The 18408-nt window shown below is 41.1% G+C and overlaps 1 protein-coding gene across 6 annotated transcripts in view; it reads left to right on the forward strand.

The window, feature by feature from the left end:
• Positions 1–18408, forward strand: part of SPICE1 (spindle and centriole associated protein 1) — a 42745-nt gene that overhangs the window by 5827 nt on the left and 18510 nt on the right. For 3 of the 6 annotated variants that reach the window (XM_055129228.1, XM_055129227.1, XM_004606789.2), the window contains exons 2-10: positions 967–1065; positions 3235–3282; positions 3918–4061; positions 7818–7920; positions 8717–8796; positions 11102–11211; positions 15865–16004; positions 16267–16404; positions 17132–17385. In XM_055129228.1, the coding sequence (XP_054985203.1) occupies positions 967–1065; positions 3235–3282; positions 3918–4061; positions 7818–7920; positions 8717–8796; positions 11102–11211; positions 15865–16004; positions 16267–16404; positions 17132–17385 (1116 nt within the window). The remainder of the gene's footprint in view (positions 1–966; positions 1066–3234; positions 3283–3917; positions 4062–7817; positions 7921–8716; positions 8797–11101; positions 11212–15864; positions 16005–16266; positions 16405–17131; positions 17386–18408) is intronic. The other 3 variants (XM_055129230.1, XM_055129231.1, XM_055129229.1) reach the window with 2 other exon arrangements.

Genomic DNA, 18408 nt, shown 5'->3' on the forward strand with positions numbered 1-18408 from the left:
GAACTCTCTGCTTAGGTCATAATTTATATACTCCTTGAGTTCTTTATTAAGTAAATTTATGCAAATGTTGACTTGAACACTTATGGTTATCAGTATCAACTTTTTATTTATTGTAGAGCAAAATAATTAAGCATTTTGGTATCCTGCTGGTCCTTTCATTGTGCTTTCATAGTTTCTAGTTCTGGTTTTAAAATTGCTTTTCTTTTTTTTATAATGCAGGAGTACTGCTATTTGTTCAGCCATTGATTAGCTGATTGAGTTGGGCATGAAATCCACATTACTTTTTTTTTAATTGTTTCACCGTGAGATAGTTACAATGCCTTCATGTTTGAGATTCAGCCGTACAATGATGGAACACCATCCCTCCACCAGTGCACATTTTCTACCACCCACATCCCAGTCCTCACCCTGCCTCTATGGGAGACAGTTCCTCCAATACTCTCTCTCTAATTTGGGGCATTGTGTTTTGCTCGAAATTTCCCACCACCATTCAAGCCTACCTGCCAGGGGCAGATCCTAGATAATTTATTTTCCATTGCTCATTTTGAATATCATGAGAGCTTGTGTGGCTGCAATTGTAAATGTAAATTTTAGATTGTAAATGGTTGGGTTCCAGAGACATCTGTGTATGGCACTAATCCATTTTGGGATTCAGTTGCGAGTCTCTGGGTCAGGGTTGTTGGTGCGCTAAGATGGCGCCCAGAGGTGAATTGTGGGCATGACAGCCAGTCTGCTGGGTGGGTGGGGACCTGGGGAGGGACAGCCTAGCCCTCTGCCGCCATGCAGCCTGGAGATTCAGTCCTGGAACCCGTGTACCTGGGCCTTGCTTGTGGAAGTTCTTGGTCACTGGGTTCCATCTAGAGTAGGTGTAAAATTTATTTTCATAGATGCCGTTATTTCTTTCTGGTAATGCTTCATTATTAATCTTACTGTATTTTTAAAATTGGTTGTGATTATTATTCCTAGATGTCATTGGTCAGAGTGAACCGTTATGGTACCCGGGGAGGAGGAAGGAAAACACTGAAAGTAAAGAAGAAGAAAACCCCAGTGAAACAAGAATGGGATGTAAGTTGCATTGGGCTGAGAAGCAGTGGAAATGAGTCAGGAGGAAAAGATATGATGATATGGTCCCAGTTGCTGAGAATGGTGTCTGGATAGATGTAATATGGTAGAATGGGGCTCTGGGTTCATGACATACTAGTCAGTGGGAAGAGTGGAATCCTTTGGAGGAGATTTTAGAATATACATGTTGTAATATGACTTATACTTCCTTTGAAGAACTGGAATTTTATTTTATTTATTTTTCTATATATATGTGTGTGTATATATATATACATTATATATACACATATATATCTCACAGTGAGATATACAGTTACAAAATTGTTCTTGATTGGGTTTCAGTCATACAATGTTCCAACACCTGTCCCTTCACCAGTGTATATTTACCACCATTAGTATCCCCACTTACCCTCCTACTTTCCCCACTCCCCCTTTTCCCCTCCTCTTCCTCCTCCTCTTCCTCCTCCTCCTCTTCCTCTTCCTTTGAGAATACTAATTTATGGAAAGGAAAATCATTTGTCCTAAAATTTGGAATCAATTTTTAATTACTGAGATGTACTATATTTTGGCTTTACAATTCAGTATCACTGTATCACTTGTCATCCCGTTGCTCATCGATTTGCTTGAGTGGGCACCAGTAATGTCTCCATTGTGAGTCTTGTTACTGTTTTTGGCATATCAAATATGCCATGGATAGCTTGCCAGGCTCTACCATACGGGTGAGAGGGGCGGAGGAATCGAACCCGGGTTAGACTTGTGCAAGGCAAACGCCCAACCCGCTGTGTTACAATTCAGTGTGTACTAATATTTTAGTACGACCAGCATGGTCAAGAGCTGAGAGCCCGCAGCTGTGAGGCGGCCAGGGCTGGCCGGAGCTCACATTGCCTGAGCCGCTGCAGAGTCCCCTGGGGTTCAGCAAAGGTCAGTTTAGCAAGGGAAGCCCCTTGGTCATCAGCCTCACCAACCTGTTGCTTCCTCATTTTCCAAACTGCTTACCTTTATGTAACTGTATTGCTACTCTATTATAATGAAAAAATGTGCAGTTTTATCACCTATTAAAGGTTCTTCCTGGTTGGCTAAAAGTCCGTTTGTTTTGGTCCTCCCTGCTGTCCCAGAGACAAGCTTTCTGGAACCCTTCCTGTCGTTAACTGCCTAGAAACCCCCAGCTTTTCCTTTTCTCTTATCTGAGACCTAGATGCCTGGAGGTCAGGTTTCCAGTGCCCTGACATCTGCGTCAGCTCTTTCCCTTTATCCTTTATCGGGCGATCTGCACTTGGGGGCTGGGGGAGGGAGAGGCCTGCCCAACCAGGTGGCACAGTGCACTGGCCTGGGGAGGCGGTGCTGGCTCTGCCCCAGCCAGCCTTGTCCCCCCCCCCCCCCCGCCCACACACACCAGCTGCAGCCAGTTGCCCTTCCAGCCCAGCTCTGCACTCGGCGTGCGTGCGTTCCCTTTCCAAGACTTGGCGTTTAGGGCACATCCTGGTTCCTCGGGCCACGTGCATCAAGGCTGGGGTTGCCCCGTGCCAGGCCTCTGTCTGGCCTCTTGTTCTGTGTGTGCTTCCCTGGCACGGTGCCCTCACACATGCAAGGAAAGTTCTGGACTCCTGGCCCTCGGCACTGGCACCAGCCTTTTGCCCTGTCTCCCTGGCCCCTGGCTCTCACGCTTCATCATCTGTCCCCTGATGTCTCCAGGGGAACAGAGCTGGTGAGAATGGAAAGTTTTCACCCCTGGCCACCAAGTTTGCAGACCAGTCTGTGCTTTGGGCCCCTCTCGGGTCTGTTCTGTGCTTTCCATGGGAGGAACCACGGGTATTTGACCCCATCCTGCTTTACTGTGATTGTTTGTTTGTTTGTTTTTCCTTCATTATGTTCAAGTAGGGCGTTTGCCTTGCAAATGCCGCTGACCCGGGGGCTGACCCGGGTTCGATTCCTCTGTCCCTTCTCAGAGAGCCCAGAAAGCTACCGAGAGTATCCCACCCGCACAGCAGAGCCTGGCAAGCTCCCCATGGCGTATTCAATATACCAATATGAATTTTCAATATGCCAAAAACAGCAACAAGTCTCACAATGGGACGTTACTGGTGCCCGCTCAAGCAAATTGATGAACAACGAACACGTTGTGACTAATATTTTAAAGAAAAGTTTATCTTTTTTTTTTTTTTTTTTTAATAGAATACTGTGCATGATCTAACAGTGCATCGGGCCACTCCTGAAGATCTGGTAAGATTAGGATCCGAAGTTAAGTCATTTGTTCAATCTTTTATTTGATATTTGGCTTCTGACCTTCCGCACTAAAGGTTGAGATACTTCCTTGAAGTAGCTCAGTTATTTTTAATGAATCACTGTGAGATACAGTTACAGACTTACAAACTTTCATGATTACATTCCAGTCATACAATGATCGAGTAACTATCCCTCCACCAGTGCCCGTGTTCCACCACCAATGTTCCCAGTATCCCTCTCACTACCCTGATTCACCCGCCCCCCTACCCCCGTGCCTCTGTGGCAGTTACATTCTCTTTTACTCTCTGCTTTACACACCACCTTTTTGAGATCTCTTTTGGGACTCTCATTAAATGATTCTCAAAAATATGACTTGAGATTTTTCTTTTCACAATTTCAAACCTATATGAAAGTGGAGACAAAAGTATTTATTTTTCATTTAATCTGGTTCTGAGTCTTTTTAAAAGGTATTTAGAATATTTAAAATGTAGTTGTAAATATTAACAATATAGGCATTTGTAGGATCTGAAAAAATAATTATAAAATGAGCTAGGTGAAGTGGTCCCACTATCTGAGTAGGGAAGTTTTTTTGTTCCTGTAACATCTTTTTATTATTTTTTTCTTCTCTATAGATACGTCGTCATGAAATACACAAGTCAAAAAACAGAGCATTAGTCCACTGGGAACTCCAGGAGAAAGCTCTGAAGAAAAAATGGAAGAAGCAGAAACCAGACATTTCCTATCTTGAGAAAAGGAGATTGTCAATCATGAAGGAGGTATTGTTAAACTTATTCATCGTGGAATTACAGTAAGAGAAAATGAATTGGTTTCTTTTCCATCAAAAAAAATTTTTTTCCCTTTTGTTTGAGACGCACACTGGCAGTGCTCAGGGATTCCTGCCGGCCTCTGTGCCCAGGATCCTCCTGGTGGGCTCGGGGGATCATCTGGGCTGCTGAGACCCAACACAGATGGGCTCATGCAAAACAAGTGCCCTACATGCTGTACTATTGCTCTGGCCCCTACAGGGTAGTTCTTAATGAAACTGGTTTAGAAAGACATGGGGAGCGAGAGAGGGAGAAGTGTGTGTTTAAGAGAAAGCACAGACTTCTCCAGAGTCAAGCAAAAAAAAACAGGCAAGCAAGATATGTGTAGAAGACATGGGCCTGAGAAGCAAAGCCTCTGCCAGCAAAGCTGATTCACGTTGGAGAGACGTGAGTAAAATAAAACCCACGAATAAAATAAAATAGGAATACCATTACTTACCTGATGGTATTATATGATTTCAGTGATATAAAACTAATGGTGTGATTTTAGCTCAATCTTTGGCACATAATTAGTTTTTTATGTATTCAAGGTGCTATGTTTCATTTTTGTCACTTTGCCAGTTGTGCTGTTAGATTTCTTTGCAGAAAAAGAAAAGCTTGTCCAACAAGATATTTATAAGCCATTTGACTTAATCTTTTACTGGACTAATAGGGTGTTTGGATAAATATCATCCTGTCTTCTGATGAATTCATTAGGCTTAATGAAAATTAAGCCTTAATGTTATATTTTATCAGGAAGAATTAGATCTTTTACATTTTCATGTGAATTTGTAGCACTGTAGCACTGTCATCTCATTGTTCATCCATTTGCTCGAACAGGCACCAGTAACATCTCCATTGTGAGAGATTTGTTACTGCTTTTGGCATATTGAATACATCATGGGTAGCTTGCCAGGCTCTGCCTGAGGGGCAGAGGAATTGAACCTGGGTTGGCTGTGTGCAAGGCAAATACCCTAACTGCTGTGCTGTCGCTCCAGTGAATTTGTAAAAAACAAAACAAAACTGAAGAAGAATAGTTTCTGTTTGTTGTTTTCTTCTTGTGTGGGGTGGGAGTTGGGTGCGGGTTACGCCCTGCAGTGTGCAGGGATCACTCCTCTCTGCTCAGGGATCCTTTCTGGAGACTCGGGTGGTCCTTTCTGCCCAGGAATCAAACCTTGGCCGGCCATGTGCATGGCGAGCACGTTGATCCCTGGACTGTCTCTCCGGGCTGGTGTTGCTTTTTATATTCCTTTTTGTAGTTGTAGGGCCACACTCGGTAACACTGTGGGGCTCAGGACCACTCCTAGTGGTGTATTCTAGAGCCATGTGGTAGAGGGGATCAAACCTAGGGTGTAGCACATGCAAGGCTGGAACTCTGTCACTTGAACTATATTCCAGGCCCTGTGGCATAGTTTCTTAAAAAAGATTTTTGTCTTTTCCCCTCTGTTTGGGGTAGTACTCAACAGTACTCAGGGCGTACTCCTGGCTCTGTGCTCAGAGACCACTCCCGATGGTGTTTAGGGTACTGTTATGTGGTGCCATGGACAGAACTGGAGTTGGCTGCATTCAGAGCAAGCAAGCCCCTGTACTGTTTCTTCTGCCTAAGCTTTGACTATTAAACTCTTCGTTTTTGTTTGTTTGGCTCCCTACCCTCGGCATGGCTCAGGGCCTACTCCTGACTGTGCTGGGAAACCATATGTTTTGCTGGGATGTGGGCCACACTGGGGGCAGTCCTGGGCAGGGCAGTCTCCTTAACCTCTGCACTCACTCAGGTCTGAATAATAAATTCTTAAAACTTATATTGGGGAAGCCAGAGCAGTAGCCCAGGGGTACTATTTTCTTGCATGCCACCAATCTGGGGTCAGATCCATGGCACCCTGTATGATCCTCTGAGCCTGCTAGGAGAAATCCCTGAGCACAGAGTCAGGAGTAAGCCCTGAGCACCACCGGGTGGGACCCCGACAGAACAATGAAACAAAAACTTCCATTAGGCAGTACTTTCTGTAAGTTTTCTTCTAGTGTAAGTGATATATGATAATGCTTTATTACTTGCAAGAAGTAGGAATAGAAACCTGATTCGGGGCACGATAGAATTTAAGCTGTAATATTATTTTTAAGTGTTTCTGCAGTGGTGTCAGGTTTTCACAGTGTTTACATACTATGGTTCACGTCCCTGTGGTTTTGGGCAGATTGCTGTGTATTTCCTTACACATCAGGAAACTGAGTTGGATTTCTGGGGCCAGAGACCTACGACAGCAGGCGGGGCTTTTGCCTTGCAAACCACCAAGGTTCAGCCTTGCAAACCACTAGGGTTCAGCTCTTGACACCCTATGTGGTCTCCTGAGCCCTGCTGGGAGGGACCCCTGAGCCCTGAGCACAATTAGCTGTGACCCGACCTCCCCTACCCTCTAAAAAAAAATGCAAAACAAAACAGAAATGATCTAAAAGATGTTGGATTTCTTCAGTACTTCTTCTTTTTTTTTTTCTTTTCTGGGTCACACCTGGCGATGCTCAGGGGTTACTCCTGGCTCATGCACTCAGGAATTACTCCTGGCGGTGCTTGGGGGACCATATGGGATGCTGGGAATCGAACCCTGGTTGGCTGAGTGCAAGGCAAACGCCCTATCTGCTGTGCTATTGCTCCAGCCCTTCTTCAGTACTTCTTGACTGGCCCTAGGATCCTAGTTTTTTGCCTCCAATTGTGATTTCTGCCCTGTCCTTCCATCACTTTGTCATGTGGAAGAAACAAATTGAGGACTTTATTCTCATCAGTGCAGCCACCTGTGTAACATTCTAGAAGAGGAAAAAGACTGTGACTCTTGTTATTTTTCACAGTGTCCAAAAACAGTAATGAAAGTTATGTTATACTTATATTTTCTAGTAAAATTCTGATAAGAACTTTTGTTACCAGATGTCATAACGATTTGAGTCAGTGGTGAAACGGGGCACTTTGCAGTTTTGAGATTCCCATCATCTAAGGAGCGCCACCTGCTGGGGGTGGGTAGGGTTGACTGGGGTTTCTCTTCTAGTCTGTGTGCTCTTGGCTGTAATTATGAAAGTTCCTAAGTAAAAAGTGTGTGATCAGAATCACACACTTAATGCTGCATTGGTATTTTTTGTAGTCTGTTTCTCCAAGACAAACACACGACTTATTTTTACATATTGAAATATCATTTTCTCATGTAATGGTCCCAGACTCTTGTCTTACATAATGCTGTTTGTGGGTCATAACTTATTAGTAGATCAGCTGAACACTTTAGTAGTTGAAAGACCTCTGAATTTTGGGACTTAGCAGTTCACATATTTAATTGCTTAGGTAATTAAAGTATTTTCAAGCTGGAGCACATCTTGTTGATGGATTGTGAAATTAAACATTCTTTATTAGATCAGAGGGATTTAAAAACTTTTATTATGTTTGTATTTATTTAATTTTATCATATTTATATTTTCAAAGAGTAAGAGTAAGGGTAACTAAAATTTTTGTTTTATTTATAATTATATTTGGTAGTGGGTCACAATTTAGTAATGTGTTTCTTCGAATTGCAATAAAGCATATGACATTCACGATTACTGTAATAGCCCCATCTTCTGGTTCTTAAGGATATTGCTACTGAAACAGGTTTGAGGAAGTAGTGACCTATATTAGATATGTTTTTAATGCCTTTGTGTGTACATGTATACTTGTATATTTTTTCTGAATAGCATTATTTATTATTAATACACATCTAGATCCTTTCTGAGCAGTACCAGATGCAAGGTGTATTGAAACAATCTGATCATATGATAACTGTAGCAAAAGACCTGTTTGCTGACTTTCCTCGTAAGCGAACTGGTAAAGTATTCAATTAAATAGTTTCTCTTTTTTATTACAGTATTTTATTACTGGCTAGTTGGAAGAATTCTTAATCTTTTTTCAGCTGTCTATATTATTTGTGTTATAAGTGATCTCAGGTGGATAGAATCTGAGTTTTGCATGCATATTTGTCACAGTTCATTTGTTTTTCAGTAAGAACTTCTGCTTTTCAATTTTAACTACTCAGTGTGAGAAAAGACACATTTTTATTATATAGTAAAATATTCTATGATGCAGTATTTAAGATTTTATAATTCAAAGTATGATTCTTTTTTTATAATTTAATTTTCACTTAAAGTATCTCTTTTTATATAATTGAGTAAAGCTTAATTTGAAACCTAAAGCAACTTATATCTTTCTTAAATGAAACTTTGTCTTTTGACAGATACACAGCATTATTTAATTTGTATATAAACCATTGTTTATCTTAATTTTTAAAAACAAATGATTGGTTTTTAATTTTCGTTGAATTCTGATGTGATTACTTATTAGTTTGACCCCCAGGTTATTTGTTTCACATCTCTGGGTTTCAGTTTGCTGATCTATAACATAACAATGAAAATAACCTCCTAGAGTTTTTGAAAGCACAATTATTTAATATAAGTAAAATGGTGTAGAGCAGTGTCTGTCATACAGTAAGTACTACATACGTGTGTTACAGTTACTATTTCTTTATATTTTCACATGATGATGCAAACCTGTGACAGTGTTTTGTGCTTTATAAAATAAATTTACTTATATGAAATGAACTAATTATGACTTAACTTGCCTTCAGCGGGATTTCCAAATATAACAATGGCTCCTGACCAGGACTCTGCCACTCAGTGTAGAGGCAGCGATGCTGTGGAGACTCAGGTAATGTGTTCTGCTTACAGCCTGTAGAGAAATCAAGTTTACATTGATTCAATCATTGTGGAAAATATTAAATGTCACTAAATACCAAGTTGTGTTTGCAAGAATTACTCTTACTCAAACATATTCTTATTTTGTGATTATATTAAGATAGAATTAGATGATAATAGTTGTATTTCCGGGCTGGAGCGATAGCCCAGCGGGTAGGGCGTTTGCCTTGCATGCAGCCGACCCGGGTTCGATTCCCAGCATCCCATATGGTCCTCTGAGCACTGCCAGGGGTGATTCCTGAGTGCAGAGTCAGGAGTAACCCCTGAGCATCGCCAGGTGTGACCCAAAAAGCAAAAAAAAAAAAAAAAAAAAAAGTTGTGTTTCCTTAATTAGGAGGTAGATATATTTATTACCCCTGTTTAGCAGATGAAAAAACTTAGAGCCCAAAAGACTAGGTGACTTGTCCCAAATCCCAGAGCTGGTTAGCTTCAGAGAGGACATTGGAATTTAGCCTGTTCACTCTGTAGGATGGTGCCCCCCTTCTGCCAGTGTGGAACCAGCAGGGGGTCTTCTTGCGGCCCCCTAGGAATCAGGTGATTCTTTATTCATATTTGACTAAAGGCTAGAGTTTGAGTTGACTTTTTTCAAGCATTGGAATGGACCCAGAATGTTTTCTTTTTTTGTCTGTTTAATGGGAATAAAATATACTTGCAACATTGAGGTGAGGATCTGCTGAGATAAGTTAGATGTGATACCAAATATTGATTCTTCATTAAATTGTCATCCCTTCTGATGTAGTAATGTGTTTTAAAAGCAGCTGTTCAAGAAACTTAACAATTTACTGACTAATTGCATTAAACATTTTTGTGGTAGTAGTAAAATGTGGCTCAGCTATAGCCTAATCTAATTGGAACTCTTGATCAAAATATTTAAAACTTTGAGAAAATAAACATTTTTTTAAAAAAGTTTATGAAAATGTTAATACTAAATTAACTTATGAATGCTGATACTTTTAAAGGAAATTTCTTAAGTTATTAATTTCTGCTATTAAAAATGAGAATAATTAATGAAAGGGGAATACTCTTAAGAAATCATAAGATCCAGAATTATGAAAGTCAGATTAAGAGGCTGGAGAGATAATACAGTGAATAAGGTACTTACTTTGCATGCAGCTGACCAGGGTTCAATTCCTGGCATCCCATATGGTCCCCTGACCACTGCTGGGATTCCTGAGTGCAGAGCCAAAAGTAACCCTGGGCATTAGGGTGTGCCCTCTATCTCCCCAAGAAAGGCACACTAAATACTTGTTTTCTACTTAAAAAGGCAATATATATGTTATACATATATAACATATACAATATATATGTTATATACGTTATATATGTTAAATAGCCCAAACTATATAACATTGTCCCTAGTACAAAGCATTTATATTTTAGAATTTATTTAAAAATTGTCTTTCAGATAGTCATCATATCTCTCACGAGAGTGCGGATGTGACAAGAGCTGAGGTTCCTGGAGACAGGGAGATGTCAGGCCATATAGGCCAGTAGAGCCAGAGATTGGGCAGAGTCATTAGAAGATTTTAAGAACAGAATTATAATGAAGTTGACTGTAGTGTGGACAATGGACTGGGGCCTAGACTGGTGTGAGGATTTGGTAAAGAGACTTAAGTGGGAGTCTTAGTGAGAGCTTGACTCAGACAGTGCAATGGGAAGGAGATAGAGGGGAGAGGGATAGATTTGACAGATTAAAAGAGGATTGAATTGGATCAGTTGTTAATAATATGTTCCTCCTTTCCTTCAAAACTTGCATGGGAAGCTCCTTTAACATTTATGTTACCACTTTTTCCCTTACAATGATATCTTATTCTTTAAGATGTTATATATGTTTTCTCTATTGTCAAATTTGGGTGGCTCACTGAATATGATGGATAAAAAGAATAATCTCAGTTTGCTGGATTAAGCATCTGAGGAGATGATTATACTGTGCATGGATTTAGATAATATGACAAGAGCAAGATTTCAGGAAGAATGATAGTATTAGATGATGAATTTTGGATCTGTTGAGAATTTATATGTAGGATATTCTACTAGTACTATCTATCTTTTTGTCAGTTGGATATCAATGCTTATGCCTTGATCTCTGGGTAAAGAAGGAAATTTAGAAATGGATAGAATTTGACTTGAAACTGTAGCTTTGGAATGAAATAATCCTTCAGAAAGTAGTATATTGAAGGGGTTCACGAACATGACAGATAGGAATGACAAGTGTCAGTATAATCAACTTGTTTATTTTTATTTTTGCGTTGAGAAAGGCTCTAAATGAAGTAGATAATGATGAAGAGGAAGGAACTGTTCCATCAGAAGAAAGTGAGAATGAATTGGATAACTCTCTTGTTTCTCAGTCTAACATGACTACAGACAGGTATGTGCCCATAGCATAAATACCTACAGTACTTCTGATTTCACAAGGTCATTTCTTACTCCCTACGGCTTTATTAAGATGTAATTGACATATAAGGCATAAACATGTTGATAGACTTGCAAAATGATTATTACCAGAACATTAGCTAAATACTTCCAGCAAACCATGTAATTACTATATTTTGTGTGTGATGAGAATATTTAAAACGTACTATTTGCAACTTTTAAGTACATAATTAAAGATTATTAGTTATCACCATAGTGTACATTAGATCCTCAAAAGTCTATGTATCTTATAATGGGAAGCCTGTTTCTTTTTACATAATCCTATTTCTTCTAACCCTCTAACTCAGGAATCTCCAAATGTATTTGGCCTGCCACCACTCCCGCTTCAGAAAAAAATTACTCAGTGTCCCTGAGTAATTTTTAAGATAATTTTTTTCTTTAAGTGAACAAACAGAAGGGAGCCCCACAGTTGCACCTGAGGTTATTAACACCATCCCTATTCTTCCAGTGCCCACTTGGGAAACTGGTTCTAACCCCTTGTAATCACCCTTCTGCCTACATACTTGTACATTCAGCTCTATACCTACAACTATGACCTTGAAATCATTATTTCTTCTTTTAGAAACCCGTGTTTGCAGGTGAGTAATTTTATCAGCCTGTTAACTGTGGAAATCTGGGAACCTTTCATTCATTCTCTCTCTCTCCCCCTTTCAGACTTACGGTGATAGGGTTTATGCTGGGATAATATTCTCAAAAGATTATATGGGTCTCTTGTATTTGTTACAGGAATGTGTGACACTTTAGACAAGAATTCTTCCTTTCTTGGAAAAATCCCTTTTCTGTTGTTGACTTCTGCTTGTTCATTGAGGGGAAACAAGTCAAATGCCTAGTCTCTTCAGGTTTGCAAAACTTGACTCAGTTACTCACTTGTCTTGCCTTCCGAAGAATGTTTTCCTGATTGCCACCACTGCAATGAGCATCCTTTGCAGTTTGGACAGGATGAGAATTTTTTTGCATCGTTCAGTTCTAGTTTCTTTATACTTAAAGATTTTGCCCCCAAACGATCTCTTTCCTCCTGTGTTTCACTCTCCTTAGCAGGAAATGAGAACAGGCTGCAACTTTAGCACTTTGCTCGGAGATCCCCATAGCTAAATATTCAATTTTCTTATATGTGCTGTTTCCACATAACTCAGCTAAGTTTCTTCCACTTCGTTAGTAAGTGTAAAGAACTACACAAGGCTGAGGGGTGTGTTTGCCAGGGTGTGTTGCTGGCTCTCCAGGCGGCTCTGTCTCACTGCCCGTGTTCGGTGCTCTGGAGCCGCAGTGTATGGGCTGGATTGGGACGGCTATTGGCCAAGGACAGGCCAAGGAAGAACAAGGACCAAGGTGGTTGCTGATTGGTTACCGGTTATTCAATCTTTCGTCTCTCTCATTCCATGCACTCTTCCTCCCTACCTCCTCATTCCTAGATTCCTTCTCTCTGGATTCTCCTCTCTTCTCTAGTCTCTCTCCACCTTGCCCTCTAGGCTACACAGTCTCAAAATCAGTAGCAAAATCAACATAAGAAAGTAGCAACAGTAGCAAAATCAACATTAGAAAGCCCTTCCTGACTGCCCACAGGCAAAATACCTCTTAAGGTGTTTTTTTTCTCTTTTCCTCAGTCCAAAAGCTCCATCAACATTTTAATACTAGTTATTTTTGTAAGGACACAGTAAGAGATACATTGAGGCTTGCAAGGCAGCTCTCCTGGGAATATCTTGCCACAGATTCAAACTACAGCACTCAGTCCAGATTAATCATTCCTAACCCTAGCAGGGTTCGAATCTAGTTATTACTTTTTGAATCATGACAGCCTTTGTCCATGACCAAACTCTTAATTTATAGTTAAGCATTAGGCACTTTGGCCAGGCCCATCTTGATGCCAGGGTAGCACACAACTCACCGCTTGCCCTGGGTTCTTCCTGTCCCTCGTCAGGACCCTACTTTTGGGGGTGCTAGGAAGTAAGGGTAGCTGAGGTCGAGAGAACAGATGCCCAGGAGGAAAATATTATGTAGAGTCAAATGACTCCCAGGTTACAAAAGCATAGCATTTGCTACACTCTTCCTGTGCCCATATGAAAGGACTTGGCTCTGAATAAACTATGCAAAGGACTCAAGGAGAAGAGAAAAACAGTATTTACAAGTCAACAGAACACTAAGAAAGAAGCTACAAATAAACACAGGAATGGGAGCACTGTGATGGGAGTAACCCAATAAACCTAAACTACCTGAGGCTATGTTATTCTATAAGTAAGGATTACCATTCTCTCAGTTGTCCATGGCATGGTCCTCATTTCCTTCAAATCTCACATGGGAAGCTCCTTTAACATTCATGTTACCACTTTTTCATTTACAATATCTTATTCTTTAAGATGTACGTATGTTTTGCCTATATTACATGCTTCCTACCATATTCCTCACTTTGCCCGGAGCCCTAACTAGAAGAGTTCTTAACACTTGTTTAGAGCATAGTCTGTTTAAGGCAATCCAGGCCTTTCTTCTTATCTCGTAAAAATTCTTTCAGCCTTGGTCCAATTCCAAAGCTACTTATACATTTTTAAGTGTTTGTTACACCAGTACTCAAAATCTGGTACCAAAATTATATCAGTTTCCACAGCTGCTTTAACAAATTACCACAAACTCGATGCTTTAAACGACAGGAACTTTTCTCTCACCACACCGGAAGCCAGAAATCTGTAGTCAGTTTCACCTGGCCAAGGTATCTGTGGGCCAGTCTAGGCTCTACTGGGGGATGGTTTCATTCCTGTCCCATTACTGCAGTCTCTGCATCCAGCCCCACACCACCTTCCCTGTCAGTGTGTCAGAGCTCCTATGCCTCCCTCTTGAGGTACACAGTTGCGTTCAGGCTCAGCTTCCTGTCTGTCTCAATATCCTTAACTTCATTACATCACATATGCGAAGTTTTATCAGATAAGTTACCATTCTCAGGTTCCAGGAATTAGATTGCATTTTTCTGCTAAGGATTGTTAAGCCTAGTCGTGATAATATTACATATTTTTCTTGTGGCTATTATTTCACGTAACTGAACTCTTAAAAGTATAAATAAGTCTGGGGGGATAACTCGGAGGGTTGGAGTGCACGCCTTGCGTATGTCCAGATTCCAAACCCCCCATCCGTTAAGTATTACTGGATGTGTAACTGTCAGGCTGTAACAGCCTTATTCATCTATTTTACATAACCCACTCATTGAAAGTATAATATTTATTGGCTTTTAGTGTATTTACAAAGTTGTATAGCCCGCAGCCAATTTTAGAACATTTTTATTGTTCTGAAAGAAAACCCATGGTCAGGCCCTTTTTCTTCTAAACCCTTTAGCTCTATCAAATATATTAAATTAATTTGTTTTGTTTCTCTGTTGACTGGAGCAGTAGCACAGCGGGTAGGGTGTTTGCCTTGCACGAGGCTGACCCGGCTTCGATTTCTCTGTCACTTTCGGAAAGCCCAGCAAGCTACCAAGAGTATCTCTCCTGCATAGCAGAGCCTGGCAAGCTACCCGTGGCATATTCGATATGCCAAAAACAGTAACAACAAGTCTCACAATGGAGACGTTACTGGTGCCTGCTTGAGCAAATTGATGAACAATGAGGCAACAGTGCTACAGTGATACAGTTTCTCTATAGATTTGCCAATATTCTGGACATTTCATTTACCAAGAATCATGCAATATGTCCATTTTGTGTCTGGTACCTTTCACGTGGCATAATGTTTTCAAGATAGCCATATTGTAGCAAATGTTCTGCCCTCTTAATGGCTGAATACTATTTCATTGTGTGGATATATCACTTTGTGTATAACCATTTACCAGCTAGTTGGCATTTGGGCCTTTTGGTTGGTGGTTCTTGTTTTTTTTTTTTTTTTTTTTTTTGCTTTTTTTGGGTCACACCCAGCGATGCTCAGGGGTTACTCCTGGCTTTGCACTCAGGAATTGCTCCTGGCAGTGCTTGGGGGACCATATGGGATGCCGGGGATCGAACCCAGGTCGGCCGCGTGCAAGGCAAACGCCCTACCCGCTGTGCTATCGCTCCGGCCCCGGTGGTTCTTGTTTTTCACTCTGGCTCTGTACCTCTTTTCAGTCAGGTGTGGAGAAATGAATCTGACAAATAGAAATGTGAGCCTTCACTTTATCGGTGATCAAGATCATGCTAGCACTAATTTCTGAGCCCCTACTCTCCTCTCTTTTCCTCTCCTCTGTTCCCTACATGGAGGACAGAGTCTGCTCCTCTTGGTACTTCAGTGATGAGCAGAGATTGGTACTGAAGATCAGCACCTTCATAGGAGAGAAAAGCTGGAAGGACCAGCAGTGTGCTTTGTTTAGAAAAAGGGAGTGGAAAAGGAGCGTGCGCCTCCCAGGGCAACACCCTCCCGCTGGGAAGTCGGTATAGGTAGGAAACTAGGAGGAAAATGGAATCATAGGCCTTTTGACTCTTTTTTTTCTTTTTAATTAAGCGAAACATTTTTTCTTTAGAATTTTTAAAGTCTAGTCAAACATGTAAGCAGTATAAAAGTTTAAATATATGTGTGGCCCCAAACAAAAACTAAATGTAAATGATAGCACGTTTGATATAACTTGTTGACCAATGATTTATAGGTTTCTCCATCAGCTCAAGGAAGAAAATTCCGAGTTAATTAATAAGCTGTTGACTGACATTCAGGAGAAAATATCAGCACAATCACAGACAACTCCTCCAGAAACTCCACCAACTGCCTCTCTGTCAGGGGAACAAAAAGGTTTGTTCCCCATTATATTATCTATCACAGAGTAGTAGCCTGTTTTAGAGAGAGAGAGTGAGTGTGTATGTGAGAGAGAGACAGACAGAAACAGAGACAGAGAACCAGAGGCAGAGAAATCACAGTAATTTTTAAATGATTGTTATTTTGTTTTGACTGTTGTAGCCTACTTGAGTGGAATATTGACTGATCCGTCAGTTGAATTGTTTAAAAGACTTTTTTGTTTACTTGAGAGTCTTTATGGGACTGTTCTTCGTTCTAGCCGCTCTGAATGCTACCAGTGCTGTCAAGAGAATTCACAGCAAGCTTCAGCCTGAAGAACCTGCCGACACTGTCCACTCAAACTATGCTGTGGGACAAGTGCTGAACTCCAGGAAGCAGAAACAGCTGTTAAGTAAAGGTACCGTTCCCTCAGTTACAAAGGTGAATGATTAAATGTGTAACTTAATAACCTAATCTCTTAGAATGTCTTATCTTAAATTCATTCTTTTGGATCCACCAAAGTGAGTTAATTGGCTGGTGGCTAAGAAATGACTGCTTTTATCCCACCTAACTGTAGAAAGATGGTTCTGGTTTCTTTGTAGGCAGTATAGTCTTCATGGATAGTGTAAGCCTGATTTAAAGTGTATAGAATTTTGTTTTTCTCAGGAAAAAAAAATAAGAGCTGATGGGGGCTGGAGAGAGAAAGAGAGAGAGAGAGTACTGGAGTTGGGTCCGTGCTTTGCATGTAGCTGGCCTGGGTTCGATCGCTGGCACCCCATATGGACTCCTGAACACCCCCAGGATGATCCCTGAGTATAGAGCCAGGAGTAGCCCTGAGCACAGCCAGGTGTGGCCCCAAACTAAAACAAACCAAGACAGTGAGAGCGGCTATTAAGACCTTTCACAGATTCTGAATGACAGTTTTGGAGGTCCCTGACCATTTTGCTCAGGGGCCCCAGACTCTGCGTGGTGATGATACTCGACTGGTGCTCAGGTGCCCAGGGGCTGTTCCCTGAGACGGCTCGGGGTGGGGGTGGGAAACGCAGGGCCGACTCATGCAAGGCCTGTGCTTCGCCACTCTGAGCCCTTTTCCTGCCGGCATTTTCATCCCGGCCCTAACATAGAATGGCTTCTGTCCTTATCAGTGAAGCGAGATCCTCCCAGGCAGAAGAAGAACCCCTTATCAGCCAGCACAGCCTCGGCAGACACAAGCAGCAGTCACGCCGGCCTGGGCATCGATGTCCTCAAGCACATGATACACGACGTGGAGCGGGAGATGGCGGAGTACGAGCGCCGCACAGGGCGCGAGGTGAAGGGGCCACAGAGCAGCCAGGGCCTGTCGGGCTTCACCTTGTCGCTGGTGAGCTCCCTCTGCCGCCTCATTCGCTACCTCAGGGAGGTAAGGTCGGGGCTGTTAACAGCAACAACAATCTATATTATACATTCTCCAAATGAAGTAAAATTTGAAGACCTTAACAGTGCCCCCATGTTAGATTTTTCTCAGTTGTAGTTCTTTCCTCTTCATTTCCCACCACATGCTGAAACCCGTTGATATCTTTCAGGTAAGTGGTATTGATTTGAACGTGAGTTTTATTCAAATAAAGTTGGCAAGGTGAATCTTCCGCTAGTCAGAACATCTCATGCTACTAATGAATGCTGCGCTTTGGCAGTAGTAGGTGCAATAGGGTTACTACGTGGAATTGGTTTTCCCCTGCTGTCTGCTCCTGGTTTCACTTGTATGTTCAGTTTGGAGAGAGGCGGGAGGTGATCTGTAGACACAGACTAGGAAAACTCTTTATTCCTTATGTATTGTGGGTAACTTGGGTTTGCTTCAGTTCAGAAGGGGAACGCACTTTGTTGTTGTCAAAATAACTAAAGAAACAAAAAAACAAAAACCCAGCAAGAACTGTATCTTCCAGGCCCCAGTGTACTGCTCAGTAAGTGTGAGTCCCTGAGGCTGATCCCTGCCACCCAGGAAAAAAAAAGTCACTGACTAATTAGCTATGTGTTCAATTAAAAATAAAAATCCACTTAAGTGCTTAAGCTACTATTTATTTAAATTTGTTTAAAAAATGTAACAAAAATATTCTAAGGTTCTTATTTTAAAAAGTTGGTTCATCTTCCTGATTCATATAATTTCATCTCTATGCAACTATCTTCCTAGAATTACTTTTCAGTGACTTACTGTAGTGTGGGACTTGAAAAACTTGGCATTCTTCTACCCTTTGTCAGTAATCTCCACGAGTGTACTTTTGATTCTGAGAGGATAGTGTGTGCTTTTTAGCAAATCATGTGCTTTAGAAAGCAATGTTTAATTTTAGTTGTTTTAATATACCTTATTTTTATATTGGTGGTATCTTCACATGGTATTAGTTAAAAGAATAGAAGTATATAAGGTATATAAGGAAAGGCCCATGCCTTA

This window comes from Sorex araneus, chromosome 2, assembly GCF_027595985.1.
Source record: "Sorex araneus isolate mSorAra2 chromosome 2, mSorAra2.pri, whole genome shotgun sequence".
Classification (NCBI taxonomy): domain Eukaryota; kingdom Metazoa; phylum Chordata; class Mammalia; order Eulipotyphla; family Soricidae; genus Sorex; species Sorex araneus.